General features: G+C 34.5%; 1 protein-coding gene across 2 annotated transcripts in view; it reads right to left on the reverse strand.

Moving 5' to 3' along the window:
- Positions 1-4,272: 4,272 nt before the first annotated feature.
- The window catches only part of nnt (nicotinamide nucleotide transhydrogenase), a 64,309-nt gene continuing 50,663 nt past the window's right edge, over positions 4,273-17,918 (reverse strand). For both annotated transcript variants that reach the window (XM_087299474.1, NM_214756.1), the window contains exons 20-22: positions 10,282-10,400; positions 10,075-10,190; positions 4,273-5,787 (exon numbers count right to left, since the gene is read on the reverse strand). In XM_087299474.1, coding sequence (XP_087155600.1) covers positions 5,647-5,787; positions 10,075-10,190; positions 10,282-10,400 — 376 coding nt within the window. In that variant the 3' untranslated portion in view covers positions 4,273-5,646. The remainder of the gene's footprint in view (positions 5,788-10,074; positions 10,191-10,281; positions 10,401-17,918) is intronic.

Here is a 17,918-nt window from a genome sequence, read left to right on the forward strand (position 1 = left end):
TAGTAATTTTTGCTGTCTTTTCATAACAGCAGTATTTCTGCGTTTATGTGGGCTTGAAATTATCTATTACAAATCTGCTTTATTGGAAAAAATCTTGCATCTCAAAGATCTAATGTTTCACTATCAGTGCTATATTACTTTTAGACGCCAAGCAGGAAAAAAAAAAGAAAGAAAGAATCCGTCCTTATAGCACCTTTGCGTTTGTTATCTTTACACATCCACAGTATGGAATAAGTACAAAGCATTTACATCAATAAAACCGACTGCTATTAAAATGACGACCTGCTATCAGACGACAAACTGAAGAACATGCATAGTAACATGTAATATCCTCTCCACTTCTTGTATACAATCTCAGATTCACCCTATTGCTGATAACAGCGCTGCCAAATACTGTGTGCTGTTTACTAAAAGCTCCCTCTGTACAGCAGGCCAGAACTCCCCTGCAAAACCTCAAAAGCAGAAAAAAAAACTCAACGTCTTTGACATTAACCGCTCCATTTTAACCAAAGCTTCACGTTCAGGGAATTTAGACAATAAAAGTATCTTAAAAGGACACTTGAACTGTTTGTGTTTCTAAAATGTCAGGCCTAATAGCGAGGATGCGGTCCGATGAGGGTTGTACATTGTCAACGTTTATCTTTATTTTAAGAGTGAAATGGCTCGGACGAATGCTTTTAAGAGCGTCTGCGCTGCAAGTTTGGAGATACTGTTTGTGTGCTTTAAATCAGAGTAATGTTCGGCCGGCCGGATGATGAAAGGGATTTGCATGCGCTGCATCTGGTGCTCTGTGTACTTAAACTGTTAAAAGAGTCAAACAGGTGGAACAGGTGGGCTTGATTCCGAGTGTATAGGGAGATGATCAACTGTTACGCATCCCTTTAATCTGAAGTCACAGTTTCCTTTGGGGATTAAGATGAGATGCCACTATACAAACAAGATGATTCTGTGCAGACATGAAGCTTTTTTTGTGGTGCTCACTAAGGCAATCATCTATTACTGCTATTATTTTAGGATAAAAATTGTGGCTTAAAAAGAGGTGTTCCTAATCAAGGGTGTAACCACATGATGCACTAAAAGTAATATACATTTACCTGACTCTTTATAAGTACACCTGTTCAAGTTTTTGTCAATGCAAATATCTAAACAGCCAATAAGATAGCAGCAACTCTCATGTGAGCATGTAGATATGGTTAAGATGATCTGGTGCAGATGAAAGTGTGAATAGCTGTTGGTGCCAAATGAGATGGTCTGAGGATTTCATAAACTTTGGAACGCGTTAAATATCAAGAGCGTCTGAAATGTGGGTAAAAATCATTGATGGGAATGGCCAGACTGGGTTAAGCAGATAGAAGGGCAATAGTAACTCAAATAATGACTCATTACAGCTAAGGTCTACTGAACAGCATCTTTGTGCACAAGACACACTCCTAACCTTATAGCAGATGAGCCACAGCAGCATACTGTACATGCGATTCTGACATGCCAAAATTGGAACACAGAACATTGGCTAAAGGTTACCTGATAAGTTTTTACTTTTTCTGCAGCACTTACTGAAGTTGGAAAGGGTAAAAATGGTTATAAATATAAAAGCTTGATTTGTATCAATCCTTGCAGGTTAATGTTGTTGGTGTAATAGTGCAATTGAAAAGTTAAGATGCAAAAACCTTTAAGTGCCATTAGAATTTTTTTTTCTAAAATGAGAATTTTTGACTGGTTTCTATTTGTAGGTTAAGTAATTTTACTTTTATGACATAGTATAGGTTATATGTATTGCCTTTAATATGAAATAACTGAACATAAATAGTAGGCTGAGAAAAAATACTCATTTTAGAAAATAAATTCAGATGGCACTGGTTTTTGCGTCACAATGAAAGTTTTTTTTGCAAGTTTCAACCTGGTACAAGTATCTTTTTCACGTCCTGCACCACATTGTTTAAATAGCAAATGCATTTGTGCATATTTGTGCACCCATGGGCATGCTGGTCTGAAAAGGAGGTATGTTAAGGTGCATTGTTGCCTCATTTCCGAACACCACCACTGAACACCTAAAAGCTGGTATAAAGTCATGGTTCAGTTTAGCAGAGATGGCAAGAGTACATACATCCTTTACTCAAGTAGAAGTACAGATACTCATGTTTAAAATGACTCTTGTAAAAGTACTGTTTTAGTGCTAAATGTACAAATCTTTATCAAAAAGCTCTTTTTTTGTTTTGTTACGTTATTAGATTGAAAAACCAGACAAAGCCTGTGAAAGTATGATCAGAAGTGGACAAGAGGCTTAAGCATTTGTATGGTATATTTTTGAACTGGAATGTGCCTCCCTCGTTTACCTGTGATCTGATTGAGCAAAATGTGTTTTATTAACATGTAAACAGGGCAGCTCCCTCTGTCTCATCTACAGTCATCCAAGCCTTGTCTAAGGTATGTGATAGAAAATAGATTGATTGCATCAAAAAGGTGCTCGAATTGCGCAATGACAAAAAAAAAATCATGTATATCGTCCCACCAAACACATGAAATGCAAGTAAAAAGTTGTTGAAGTTTGTACTTCGTTACTTCCCAGGTCTGAAAGCATGTGATATGTGCCTATGCTGGTCAAGAATGTGCATACATATTACTTATTGCACACACAGCAGCACAAAAAAAATCTATTAAAATAAAAGTAATAATATTTAGATATCAGGCATGGTATTGCTCCATTTTGACCACACTTCTTTATTTTGTTAATTTGTCCGTTTTTTGAAACATATTTGCACTTAAAATTACAAAAGTAAATATGGAGTGAATGTCTTAAGTGGTATGCATACAAAACGACTATTTTCTCCCTAATCCATGGTGGAACAGATGAGGTCAACACCACAGGCAAGGATATGTAGTCTGATCTCTTTAATAACAAGCACACGTTAACCATGTCACATCTCAATCTAATGGAGCTCCTTTGTTATGTGGTGCAACAGAAGATTCATATGATTCATGTGCAGCTGACAAATCTGCATTTGTATGATGCTTTAATTTCTGTATGGCCTGAAACTAAAAATGTTTCTTGTACCTCCTTGAAGTGAAGTCTTTAATGAAGCAAAAGAGTGGAAACTTGGTTACTGAGGGCCGATGAGTAGTTCCAGCAAATCAAGCTCTTTCTGGGTGTACTGGTAACTTCCAGACAGGTGTGTTTGAAGGAAGTTAAAGCTAAACTATGCAGGGCACTGGCCTTGCAAGACTACGTTTGGGTACCCATAAATTAGGCCATCAAGCATTCAAAATGACTTTAACTGGCTAGGGAACGTTTTTTTTTTTTTTTATTCAGACATCAAGTCAAATCGTTTTGGCTCTAAAAATATACAGGCCACTACATTTTGCAAGAAGCTTTCAATGCATACTAAACAGAAATAAATGCCAATTATCGGGACAGTTTCAGTTGTTTAAGAAAGCTGTAGGTTATTAATGGAAGAGAGCATCTAGAATCATCTCCAAGAGTCTAGATGGAGCAAAATAGTCCAGACGGGGGAAGAAAAAAAAGCCACATCCTTTGGCATCACTGAGACAAACCACACAATTATTGTCACATTTGTGGTGAAGGAACACAGTGTGTCTAACTAGCTCCAATCATATTTCATCTGGTGTTTTTCAGCACTTGCAGGACTGGAGATAACTCCTAGGGTAATGAAACAGTCACGCAGACCAATTTAAAACGCTTTCAGCACGGTTGCAGAGAACAAGCAGCAACATCAGGCACTTTCATTAGCATGACCACAAACATCTACAAGACCCTGTGGGACATTGGAAAGGCTGGAATTAAGAGAGATAAAGCATATAAAAACTGATAGACGGACCAGACATGAAGAACCAAAATACAATGAATCAACTAGTAATGGCTGGAACGTGTTTTCCTCCCAACGTCAAAAAAGTCCCATATTTTGACTCAAAATAAACACACGAAAGCTTGCTTAAAGCCTCTTTGAAGCACTTTGCCAACGATCCCTCACCTCTTAAGGAAGATTCAGAGAAGGTGCGTGAAGATACCATCATGTCTGAGTGCCACTTGTTGAGAAGGCGAAAGGACCCACATGGGCTCAAGATCAGACAAAATATCTCCACCCTTAACTCGAAAAACCTCAAAACTGACAATGGGTAATCACTGTCACTTGTGCGCAGATATTCGCTCATCAGAAGATCCAAGTGGCTTCTTCAACAGCCCAATTTAGGTATTGTGGTGCCCGCAACACTGAAGACATGCAATATTGTGAAATAAATGAATGTTCGTGCCATCGGTTCTCTTATCAGGATGTTTATTAAGAGGGATGTTCTGTGGTACAGTGGAGAGAAAAAAAACATTTCACAGTATGACATTAATTCCTCACCATGGCACAATGAAACATCTGGAGACTTGCCTTTTTCCCTCCCATGTATTGCAAAGCTGTTATCAAAGAATCATTTCTATGTGAACCTGTGTACATGACATATCCTGAAGAGAGCAGGATGGAATGCACACGCCGTATTAACCAAAACAGTGTTCGATAAATACTTCTTGCTCCTTCCGACAATTGATTCCCTTACTTCTTTTTACATAAAATATTCCTGGTGATTTTCAGCAAAATAATTGCAGCTTATTTGCGATGTAACTTCCTACATCCAGTCTACACTTAGGAACAAACTACGCACCCAAATATAGGCCAGCTTAGAGACAAATATTAGCAGAGGAGTGTGAGATCAGAGAGGTGAGGGATTGTTTTGGTCGAGTTGAAACTATGGAGAGGTAGGGTCGTTGTAATGGTCTGTCTTGGTTCCTGTATCTCGCAAGATCTATTCCTTTAGGTCCCGGTGGGTAAAGTACAGTACATCTGTTCCACTCCCTGTCAAACACTGTAGAGGATTACTGCTGGGAACTAATTTGGGAGCACAACAGGGCAGAAATACAGTAACTACTCATGCTAACCTCACCACTACAGTGACATTTAATTAAATTACGAGTGGTTGGGAAATACAAATCTTGTCTTATGGAGGAGCCACAGGTGTTTGGGATTCGGTGTTTAAATCTTCAGGGAAATTAGCTAGGACTGTACTTCATTTCAGCAGCGATCCTTCAACGCTTTGAGCTCTTAAGAGAAAATTTGCATTGTTTGCAAATGGTCCTCTGAAGCTGCAGGGGTAATTCCTCACTTGGAACAACACACTATACCATCAGCTGGTCACTTAATGCACATGGTAAGTTTGCAGGAAATTAACAATAAGCAAGAAAAAGGGAAAAAAGCATACAGTTTGAAGTTGAGAAAATTAATATATGATAATGCTAAAAACATAAAAACTGTATTTATAATACAAAAATTAGCTTAGCTTCATTTAATAATGCTAATCAATGTCATGCTTTGATGCAATGTGATAATGCTGTAATGCTTTTTTCCTTTTAACTCGATTGAAATGGGACCTAAAAAGTGTTTAAAGAAGAACAAAAATAAAAATCCTGGAAATACTGAATAAACTTCCTATTTCTATGGCTAAATAAATCAAAACGGCCATAGTGTGTGTCATTAAGAGCTTAATTCTATTTGTGCTAATTTATTATCTAAGGGTTTATTGGGTTTGTTCGATCTCCTCATCTCTGTGACTCATCTGGTGCAAAGCAAGGTCAGATCTTGTCTTTCCTCTTTAGCCCTCGCGGACCTTGGCAGACAGAGCATCACAAGTCTTCTTGGCATCACCCAAAAGCATAGATGTGTTTGGTTTGTAGAAGATAGGGTTGTCCACAGCGGCATATCCAACTCCCAAAGATCTTTTCATCACGACGACCTGAAGGGATGAAGGAAGAGGTTAATGCATTTGGTCTTTTTGTGACAAAAAGATTGGTACAGTTTACCCGAAAATTAAAACATAACCCACACAAATCATAGACATAGGTGATGACTTTTCAGCAGAATATAAAAAAATGTGGTGTGAGGTAACAGTTAAGTTGCAATGTATCAGTAGCCTTAAAAACCACATAGGCAAAATGCTAAAAAAAAAAAATATGCAACCTGACAAAAGTCTTGTCACTTATCTAACGTTTAGGAAAAACAAATAACAACTTGAGTTCTAGTTGATCATTTGATTTCAGAGGTGGCTTAAATAAAAGGCAAACGCCTCTAGGATTACTCTTATTTTATTTTTTAAAAATATGATCATACCTTGATGGTTGTAATAAAATGGGTAGCACAAAGGTTTAGATACCTCAGGCTGTTGATGTTGCCATCCTCTCTCCAGATCTCTCACATGCCCCCATACTGAATGTGACTCCAAAGCATAATTTTTCCTTTACCAAACTTGACTGATTTCTGTAAAGACCTTGGATCCATCCGGGTTGAAATAGGTCTTCTACAGTATTTGAGACGATTGTGATGCAGTTCAACAGATGATTCATTGGAAAAATAGACCTTCTGCCACTTTTCCAAATGATCAACTAGAAGTCAAGTTATTATTTGTTGCTCTTACAACTGGGATCAACAGCAAGACTCTTATCAGGTAGTGTAGATGTTTCAAAGTGCTTTAAAAACAGCCATTAGGGTTGGATGTTTTGTAAGCCAAAACTCCACTAGCAGGCAAGCGATATTAATACAGATGCTCTTGATACTTTGAGGTTTTAAGTGAATTGATCTGGTTGTGTGACTACATTATTTGAAACACTTGCTCAAGGGTGTTTGCAGATGCTGTGGATTCATGTTAAATGTAAATTATCTTGCATAGACCAATCTTTTTGCTCCACAAGACCTCAATGTATCGTCAGGGGTCACATGTATTAACTTTATTTTGCCAGCATGTGTTTTATTTTTCGTTGACTCGAAGTGCTTGGAGCCATTTCACATGGATTTGAGGAATCCCCAAGGACTATGGTTTCAGCTAAAATTGTTCTTTAATGTTGTACTAAAGATGAAAATGTCTTCGATTGCCTAAGGGTGAATAAATTAAGTGATTATACATTTAAAGAAATAAGGAAAATGTATATATTAAAAAATCCAGTGAATGTTTACATTGAAATGTTCAGTGGCTTTTTCCTCGTTATTTTTGGCGTTTCAACATTACTTCTCCAAATGGATGCACCTGCATGGGAAGTGGTGGAGAATGGCTTTAGGATTTGTACAAGAGGGCGCCAAAAGAGTCCAAGCTTCCAACGTGTAATGGTTATTTAAGTATGTGCCATTTGCAAAATTAAGAGTCATTAGTGTCTCAAACACCAGTTTTTAGGCTGAGAAGTTTCTGGGAAAATCGTCGAGAGTAGCGCTTTGATTGGGAGCATCTGTTTGGGAAAGGAGGAACACTTGGTAATTGAATAAGTAAAACCAGAGAGGAGAGCCCTTGCCGCTGGTCTAACTTTAGTGTTATTCAATACACTGAAAGATATTTAGAACAATGTGACCCTCATCATACGAATTCAAAAATCAGCAGACGGATCCTTTTCATGTCATCATCTGTCCCTCAAAAGCCCTGCAGATGTTCAGTGCCAGTCAGGTGACCGGGACAGCGCCTCTCAGAGTCACGTGACCACTTTACCCAGGCCCCGCATCCCCCAGGACAGGACAACATCCTTTTGTTCAATTATTCATAGGGCAGCTGGTTTCATTTGGGAATGAGGTTACACATGAAGGTCTCTAACAAGGCTGGGAGCAATCAGGACGGGTGGATGTAGCGCAAGATTGACGATAACAAAACCAACGGAGACAATCGACAGGAAAACTTCGCATTTTGCCACGCTATCATGTCATCGAGAGTGTACAAAGTTGTTTGGGTTCTCTTATTGAGGCTTGTTTTACACATTTAAATAAGGAAGGCTTTGATTTAAGCTCTAGGTTTTGTAAATCCCATCTGGAATTATGGAACAGGTTAAGAAGCTACGTGCAATTACTCGTGGGAGACGGACAATGTATTCGCAAACGTCAAGCCCCAGTACTAGTAGTGATTTCCCAAGAGAAGGTCTGGCCGCAATGGGCCTGTCATGTGGTGAGGCAGACCAGCTCCACATTTTAGGGAAAGTATGGGTTGGATGCACTGAAATGTCATCATTCCAGAAGAAGCGAGTCAGAGCTAATGAAAGCAGCGTGAGGTTGGCTTGCTGGAGATACACCTGGACTGATTGTGGTTACAGTGGGAAGCAGCTGCGGGGATGGGATGGAGATTTTCATATCGCTCTGGGTGGGAGAATGAATGAGGGATGGTCTGTATTATAAGGCCTGAAGGTAATGCTTGCTGTCCTGGCTTTTATTCCACTCATGCCGTAAAAGTCTAATTTATATGGAGTATAAGAATATGTCATGTTCACCATGGTTCAAAATATTGGGTTTGGTAAGTATTTTTTTATGCTCAACAAGACTGCATATATATATATATATATATATATATATATATATATATATATATATATATATATATATATATATATATATATATATATAATATTTGTACAAATTAAAATCCTTAATTTTCCAGAAGTCTTCCACTGTATATAGTTAGTTTAATACATATTTAACTTTATTTGCTCTGAACGGGCAAATTTAGGGGTTATTTGTTATAGAAAATCTATGTGTATAATATTTTTAATGAAATAGTTTTGTTGTATGTATGTATATATATATGTATATATATATATATATATATATATATATATATATATATATATATATATATATATATATATCCTATTTGTTGATTTTTTTTTACTAACTGAATTAGAAAATATGGCATTATTGGAACTTTTTTCACAATATAATTCTATTTTTTACATTATTTTCAGATTTTATATAATTTAAAACTATTTACTCTGATAATGGTAGAGGTTACTGGTGGTCATTAGTTTTCTGCATTACTTGCAGTAACTCTTGATTCGCAGGATTTTCCACTTATTGTCAACTTTTTGATCCCCAAAAACATTGCTTAGAAAATAATATTTTCTCTGAACATTTTGATTTGATTGGAGTTTGAATGAACAGCAATTTCATCTTTTAAAATCCTCATTAAAGGTGCAGTAAGTAAGTTGGACACCCAGTGGTTGAACTAGGTATTTCACCCCTGGATCAAAGCAAACGCAAGTGCAGGTTGCCAGATTGTGAAATGGAGCGGGTGATTTAAACTGCTCTAAATAAAAGCAACAGCACCCAATAGAAATAATATTTTCCATATTAGACTAAGTTTTTGTCCTAACCAACACCTTGAACTGATATTTTAGAAATGGCTTTATTTCTCAGAGGTGAACAACAGAAAACTAAGACAATGATCACCTCAGGTAAACCTCATTTGCTTTATTCAGTGTTAAATGCAAATAATATGATATTGAATGCCATTTTACATAACATTTATTGCCATACTACTGAAAGCAGCAGCAGATAGTTCACCTCAGATCTTGAAAATAAAATATACCGTATGAAATTGAATTTTAGAACTACACACAGGCAATTGATTCAGCATCTACATTTAATAATGTTGAAGAGTGTTAACATGTATTAAAGAGTTTAAACCTTCTCATTTCATGAGTGAATGCATATTCTGTGCTTCTGAATGGCTGTCTTTAAATTTCTGTCGTGCTTCGACTGGTGTAAACAGCCAAATTGCTCATCGCTGCAGATCTTGTCACGAAGCGTGTTGTTAGGACACAGGACAACAATGTAACCTGCTCACCTAATGTTTACGTTTGTAATATTTTTATTATTTGATAATTAATAACGGTATGTGGAATTTCAGTCACGGATGCATACTTTGAGAGCCTTCCTGAATGAATGAATGAATGAATTATGCGGTTTTCCACTAAGACAACCTGGGTTCTGCAATATAATTGACTGATTAACAAATAGATTACCAAAATTACCAAAACAAAGACATTGTTCTGGCATGGAAAACACATTTTTAAAGCAAAACACCCGACTTCAGCATTGTTTTTCAGATAATTATTTTCACTTGGCTTGTTTTTCAAATATCTGCAAACTTATTATGGTATTTTTGTGCGTTAGAAGAGTCAAAAACTTGTATACAGCACCTTTAATTTATTTGCTAACTAAGTATTTTGATCAATTTAATTTTGACTCTTTAGACCCCAACAACTACTAAAAAGCTTACCTGCTTGGACTTCCAGACCTCCAAAACAGGCATGCCAGCAATGATGGAGTTAGGGTCTTCTTGGGCTGCAGAATTCACTGTATCATTAGCTCCAATGACCAAAACCAGATCAGTTTCTGAAAAACAGTTAAAGAGCATGATCATTGATTTTTTTATCCCACAAACAAAGGCCAAAAACACTAAACAAAAGCAAAATATACACCATACCAGGGAAGTCTTCATTGATCTCATCCATCTCCAGCACAACATCATATGGCACACCAGCTTCAGCCAGCAGTACATTCAGCTGGCCCGGCATTCGACCAGCCACAGGGTGGATTCCAAACCTAAAAACACAGATACAAACAATACAGACCACATGATCCTTTACATCGCCTGATACACACGGCACCCAAACAGAACGCTTTCCAGCAGCGCTGAGTGACTCTCCATACAGTGCGTGCAGCCATTCTTTTGAACACTGTTAAGTGAAGCGCTTTAGGGTCGAGGTCAGGCTGTTTGCAAAAGGTTAAGAGAGAAGGAAATAAGCAGTGGCTGAAGCTATCTTTTTAATGCCAAAAGCAGTAAAGTGCATGAGCTCTGGGGAAATGGCTTGAGGAAGACGAGTGGACCCTCAGGGCAGGTGGGCCGCTTTACGACTTCACTGTAAAACACAGAAGATCACAGCCAACAGGCTTAAGAAAGACACAGGAAGTGATATGCACTTTAAACCAGTGTAAAAGCATGTTCCACTTTTCCAGTGTTTCAAGTTGTTTACACTATTTTGAGGTAAAAAGATATGCAACTGTGGTCATTTTTCATAAAGTAACTAATATTTATATTTTTGTATGTAAACTTAATTTTTTAATAGAGATTAAGCAATCCAACATATTACTTATTAAAGATAAAAAATCACAATTACAAAAAATATGAAAGACTCCTTAAAGTCATTAAAAACAGCCTTGGGTTTTATTTATCAAACATATACATTGTCCAGTTAAATAATTTCAAAGGTCCAAAACATTATGATTTCTTTATAAATAATTGGCCACAAAGATTCCTTTAATGGTAATTTAGATCCTAATTGTGGCCGATCTATTATTAAGCCAGCTACACTACGAATAATTTTGGACGGTTGTGTTCAAAATTAAAGAACTTCTGGCAGCTAATATTTAAAATTCTCTCCAATACATTAAATTCTTATGTATAAACCGAGGCCATAATATCAGTATTTGGTATTACATTATTATCCTTTTGTATTAATAAAAGAAAGATAAATGTGATTGCCTACACTTTTAGCTAGAAGGTTAAAATTGCTCAAATTTTGCTCAAACTTTTACACCACACGACCTTAGAAAACACATTAAACTGTAAGAGGTTGTACTGATATGTTTTTTCCTCAATGGGCAACTAGTTTCAGATCACTTAAAGAAGATGGACCCTTCAGCTATTTTAAGAGTAGAACTTTCTTATTTCTTTCTTTTCTCATCTATATCTATATATTATTTGTATTTTAATTTTATTAAGATATTTTTACTGAACCTAAATGTAGTATGTGTAATAGGTTATGTTTGTTTGTAAAAAAAATAAAAATAAAAGCTATTTGTACTGCATGTTTCATATCTAACAATAAAAACACTTTTGAGGAAAAAAGAAATTAAGGTTGGAAACTTAAATTCTCAGAAAAGATTGGTTGTGTAATGATTACATAGATGTGCATCTTTAACCAATTTATGTGCGGTCACTAAAACCAGCTCACTTTACTTCTGATTTGAATTGGATTAGTTGTTTACTTTGTAATTAGTCCATTTGCAGATCACTCGTGTCCACTTTTTGCAACACATTTATGCCCTATTTGAGCGTATATGTTTTATACTTTTGGCAATTATGTTTCTTTCTCATATTATGAAGAAAAAAATAAATAAAATCTACCAACTTTTCCTTAAAAAATAATAATGAAAAAAAAATCTAACTTTTTCTAATAAAACTTTAATAAAAAATTAAATCTCCCAACTTTTCCGTAAAGATAATAATAAAAAAGAAAAAATCTTGACAAATAATAAAAAAAAAAATAATAAAATAATAATAATAATTGCAGGTCACTCGTGTCCACTTTTTGAAACACATTTATGCCCTATTTGAGAGTATATGTTTTACACTTTTGGCAATTATGTTTCTTTCTTATATTTTGAAGAAAAAAAAAAAAATCTCCCAACTTTTCCTTAAAAAATAATTTTAAAAAAAAACAACTTTTCCTTAAAATTTATTTTAAAATTCCCAACTTTTCCTAAAAAATAATATAAAAAAAAAAAATCTAACTTTTTTCTTTATAAAACTTTAATAAAAAATTAAATCTCACTACTTTTCCTTAAAGATAATAATAAAAAAGAAAAAATCTTTACAAATAATAATACAATAAAAAAATAATATTAATAACAATTGCAGATCACTCGTGTCCACTTGTTGAAACACATTTATGCCCTATTTGAGCGTATTTGTTTTACACTTTTTGCAATTAAGTTTCTTTCTCATATTTTGAAGAAAAAATGAATAAAATCTCCCAACTTTTCCTTAAAAATAATAATTAAAAAAAAATTAAAACTTTTCCTTATTTTTTTTCCTTTAAAAAAATCCCCATCTTTTACTTAAAAAAATTAATTTAAAAGATTCTCCCAACTTTTCCTTAAAAAATAAAATAAATAAATTTCCCAACGTTCTCTTTAAAAAAAAAAAAATCTCTCAACTTTTCCTTACAAATTATAATAAAAAAAATCTAAACTTTTTCTTATTTCTTTAATCTCACAACTTTAAAAAAAAATCCCCAATTTTTCCTTAGAAAATAAAATAAATAAAAAGAATCTCCCAACTTAACCTTAAAAAATTTTAATTTAATCTCCCAACATTTTCTTTAAAAAATCCAACTTTTCCTTAAAAAATAATTTTAAAAGAATCTCCCAACTTTTTCCCAAAAAATATTAAATAAATAAATCTCCCAACTTTCTTTAAAAAAAAATAAAATAAATAAATAAATCTCCCAACTTTTTCTTTAAAAAAATAAATCTCTCAAATTTTCCTTAATTTTTTTTTACCTCCCAACTTTTCCTTTAAAAAAAATCTCCCAACTTTTACTTAATAAAAAAAAAATTAAAAAAAAAAAAAAAAAAAATCACAATATCATAATAAAAAAATATAATAATAATACTAATAATACTAAAAGCCAAACTTTACTTAAAAATAATAATTTAAAAATTATAAACTCAAAACTTTTCCTTTAAAAAAAAATAAATAAAAAAATCTTCCAACATTTTTTTTTTTTTTTTAGGTAATTTTGTCTATTTCTAAGTGTCGTGTCCACGAAGACCAACCGAAACTTGGCGTCTGTTTATCAGTTTCCTTCAACTAAATGTGTCAAACAGGAAATGAGGAAAAACATGTCCAATAATCAACTAAAGCAAAATATACTTTAACAGACAGGCCTAAAATTTTCAAGACATGGGCTGTCAATCAGCTCCGTCTCTGGCTTTCATAACCTCCAGCTGCAGTACGCACAAAACAGCCTGGGCGAACAGAGTCCAAGCTTCAAATCTCCCCATCCAAACCAGCCCGATCGTTCTGCTATTCCCATTACAATCGCACAGCTTTCCACCAACATGCTCCGAAAACAACCGCAAAATCTTACAACCCAAAAGAGACTCAAAACAGCGGCGCTTTACTGCTTAAAAACTGGCGACTCTTGCAATGAACCAAATCTTTCCAACTCTACCCTGCAGCAAAAAAACAAAAGTAATGATGGAGAGACAGAGAGAACAGGAATGATTAGGAGACAGTTTACACAGTGTCAGCTCTACCCACAATCCTCTGGACAGGGCGACACCCCGAGCCAATTATCCTGAAGAAAGCAAGGGGAGGGGGGGAGATCGGAGGGTGCGCTACCTAATCTGTCCACTCTTTGGCCACCCATCTCCCCTTCTAATCAACTGCAAATGCTCTAATTGGCAGCAGCTGTTGGGCTCTTAGATCAAACGAATGAAGGAAAATTACACAAGCTTCCGGTCTGCATCTCTCCTCCACAATCACAGTGCCCGCAGCTCTTGAAAGAGAGAGAGAAAACAGAAATGCAGCTTATGTCACTGATCTGACAAGGTGGCAACTGAATGAAATAAGTTGCCAATTTCAATTTGACTGTTTAAGTGCCCCATAAGCTGCATTGTGGGAAATTGCATTGAGGCTCATGAGGGAGCATCAGGGAATGATAATCTGATGCAGGACGCAATGATTTCCAGTACCGAACAAAGCATGCATGACCGCCTCATGAACAAGTTGTTGACCAGTGTTTCATGTCTTAACATGACCTCTGACCTATGGATTTGCATCACTTGAATGCGTAAAACCAATAGAAGATCAAAACATGACCTCTAAGTAAAGATATTTTAAATATGGAGCAATCTTGAATATCTCTGCACATGCTACTATCTGTGCTGGTATGTGGCGAGACTTTTGCTGGAGGAATCTTACTAGATATGTTAAAACAAGGCCCACAAGGAATCTGCACGCGCAGAATTTCGCAGATTTCTACGGATGATTCTGTTTATTTACTTGTATAAATGTATTTTAATTTATGATTATTCAGTTTTTAAATTAATTTTAGTATAATTATTGACTAATATGAAAATTTCCATATAATTTACTTACAATACAGTTTGTAAAGTAACATTTTCTTTTTTTATCTTTTAGTAGATATATAATATGAGAGACTTGCTTTGTTTACCAAACAAAGTGGACCAAATTGGATTTGCATCATAAACATTAAATACAAGTTAAAAAGGTATTACTTTTTAGTTCATATATTAAAGTTTTATTTATGATACTCCTAAAATCATTTTGCATAAATCTGCAGAAATGTTTTACAAAATTTTGCGCAGAAATAGCAAAAAAATATTCACAGATTCCGTCTGGCCCTAGTTATAACCCTCAAGTTAAAATGTATTCAGATTTGTGTGAAGGACAGGGGACTATGAAGGAAATATGAGGAACATTTACAAAACAAGTTTCATGTACATTGGAGCTGCTTAGATATTTAGCCATACTGGAAAGATGTTATACAAGGCTGTGACATGAAAAGTGGCAACAATTTGAACCTCCAACAAAGTCTGAATGTTTGGATATTGTTACCAAGTTTCAAAATGTGAAGGACTTTTTTACTAAAATTATAAATAGATAACTACTTGCATAAGTGATAAAAACAGACTGTGCTTGACTTTATATTTTGTTAACTGATCTTTAATTTGTATCCTTTTAAGCTCTTATGTTATTCTAACATTCTCGCTTTCACTGTCTTTCTCCAATTTTCACTTAAAAAAAAATATCAAAATGAAGTAAAAACGAATATATATACTATATATGAACAATCATATCAGCGTTGCATCATCTTGTGTCATTTCATATGCTAAAACTGTAGTGTGACTCTATTATAGCTTTAAGTGTATGAAACGGGTTGGCAGCAATGCCATAACATTCTGGGAGTGATTTTTAAAAAAAAAAGTGTTTGTGCCTTCATGAAAAATGCTGAGGGCATCTTTAAGTCACAGATAATGCCATAATAGGCTCAATGGTTTGCCCAGAGTGTGGTGAAACCAGCCTAGTGCTGAAAACCACTATCTAGTGGGAACACAACAAAAGAACTGACACCATCCAGTGAGAGAGACAAACAAGACAGTGGGAAGGAAAAATGGCAAAATGGCCATGGTGGTCAGTCATAGCTTCCTGAAGAGTACATTTAAATCAGATGGCCATTTTTGAGCGCATCACTCTTTGGACTTTTAAATAAGGACAGGAAAATGTGGGGCGGGGGGAAGAATTGCTTTGACAAATGACAAACTAGAAAATTAATTTCTGATGTTTGTAGGAGACATGAATCTCACTCTGTGCATTAGTACATTGAAAATTAAGGTATATTAAACTGAAAATTTTTAAATATTAAAACAATAAATAATTTAAATTTCACATATTACTACACTGTAAATAAATGTACATTCTATTAAATTTAACAATTTTTAATTATTAAATCATTTAAATTTCACACATTACTACACTGTAAATAAATGTATATTACTAAATTCAAAAACATTTTATATTAGAATAATAAATAATTTAAATTTCACACATTACTACACTGTAAGTGAATGTAAATACTCTTAACTTTAACATTTTCAAATATTAAACTGATAAATAATTAAAATTTCACACATGCATTTGGTATGCAAAAAGACTTTAAAAAGGAACTTGTTTAAAGATTCAATGTTGAAACGCAAGCAGTGGTTTGAGATAATTGAAAATATTCATGTAATAGTATTAACAGACATTTATCTTGACGATGAAAATGGATATTTAAGGAAGTCTTGGGAAAAAGGGTTGATATATAAGGAATATAAAAACAACACAACAAGTCAATGGTAACTGGAAGAGATATAGCAATCTTATAAGTTTGGCTTTTTTTTTTTACATGCAAGTCTATGTGTGATGTGTATATATACTGTAGGTAATTATGTATGTGCATATTGAAATGTGTATGTATGTAATGATATATGTTAGTATGTTTTTTTGCCAAGTTTTTGTTCGGTTTTGTAATAAAGTAAATAAAACGCAAAGTTAAAAAATAAAATGCAGAACTTTTTTTTTGAGGTTTGCCAATTTAAAAATATTTGGAATTAAAAAAAAAAAGTCATTTATATATATATATGTATATATCAGACTTTCAGCGTGTCAGCAGCCATTCTTTAGTGTCGCAGTTAATCAAATAAAAGTTAGTAAATAAAAAAAAATAAATAAATAAAATTCTACTTTTCCACTAGTTTACACAGTTCTTATCTGATCACTATCCCTATAACAGTGGAAACATGGATCGATGGAATAACCCATTGATAGGACATTTTTTGACAATTTACTGGTAAAAAAAGATTAATAAGCCCTCCACATCACATATCTTTATTTAATTATCCCATCTTAAAATCCTGCCATCATTCACATTTTCAACTTGCAACTTTTACATGATATTACAAGCTTAACTCATTAAAATATTGAAATGGTGTGGTTGTTGAAGCATCTCCAGGGTCAAGCGCACAGCCTTTCCACGCCCTGCAACCTGAGAGGCGTCAGTGGGACTGTGGAAAGTATTGCGTATTGCGCACCTGTCGCTCTTTCACAGCACTGGGAGGCCTGGGGTTCACTGCGCTCTCAGATCACAGGGGCATTACACGTACACTGGAGAGCTAACAAAAGCCCCACACAATAGAGCGACTGAATGACAAGATTCAAAAGCACTCTTTGAAATGGAGGAGTCCGACATGCAGAGAGAAAGATGCCATTGAGAGGTGCACCAGACTGACCTGCAGTTAGTGAGATATTCAAACAGTACCGAGCCTCTCTGACAGACCAACGCTCACAGACACTGAGATGGAAGGGAAAACGTTTGACTTTTTGGCTTGCTTTTGAATAAGATATGAGAATAATACATTGCCGGCCAGATAGAGGCCTGTGTTAAAATCTTTTTTTCATGAAAAAACTTTGCAGATACAATAAAAAAAATGTTTTAGTCTTTTCAAATTTAAAAAAATATATACAACAACAACAAAACAAAAAAATATTCACTGATAATTTAGTAAAAAAAAAAAAAAATCCATCAATAGATTTGTTTTTCTAAATTCTTAGATAAAATGCATTTAACAACAACAAAAAAAAGGAAATATTCTTATGCTGTATAACTTCACAAATGCATCCTTGATTTTTTTATTTATTTAAAATTACATACATTTTTAAAAGTCATAATTTAATTTAATATGTTTTTTTGATTTATTAAAAGAAAATGT

This window comes from Danio rerio, chromosome 21 (genome assembly GCF_052040795.2).
Source record: "Danio rerio strain M-AB ecotype USA chromosome 21, GRCz13ab, whole genome shotgun sequence".
Classification (NCBI taxonomy): Eukaryota; Metazoa; Chordata; class Actinopteri; order Cypriniformes; family Danionidae; genus Danio; species Danio rerio.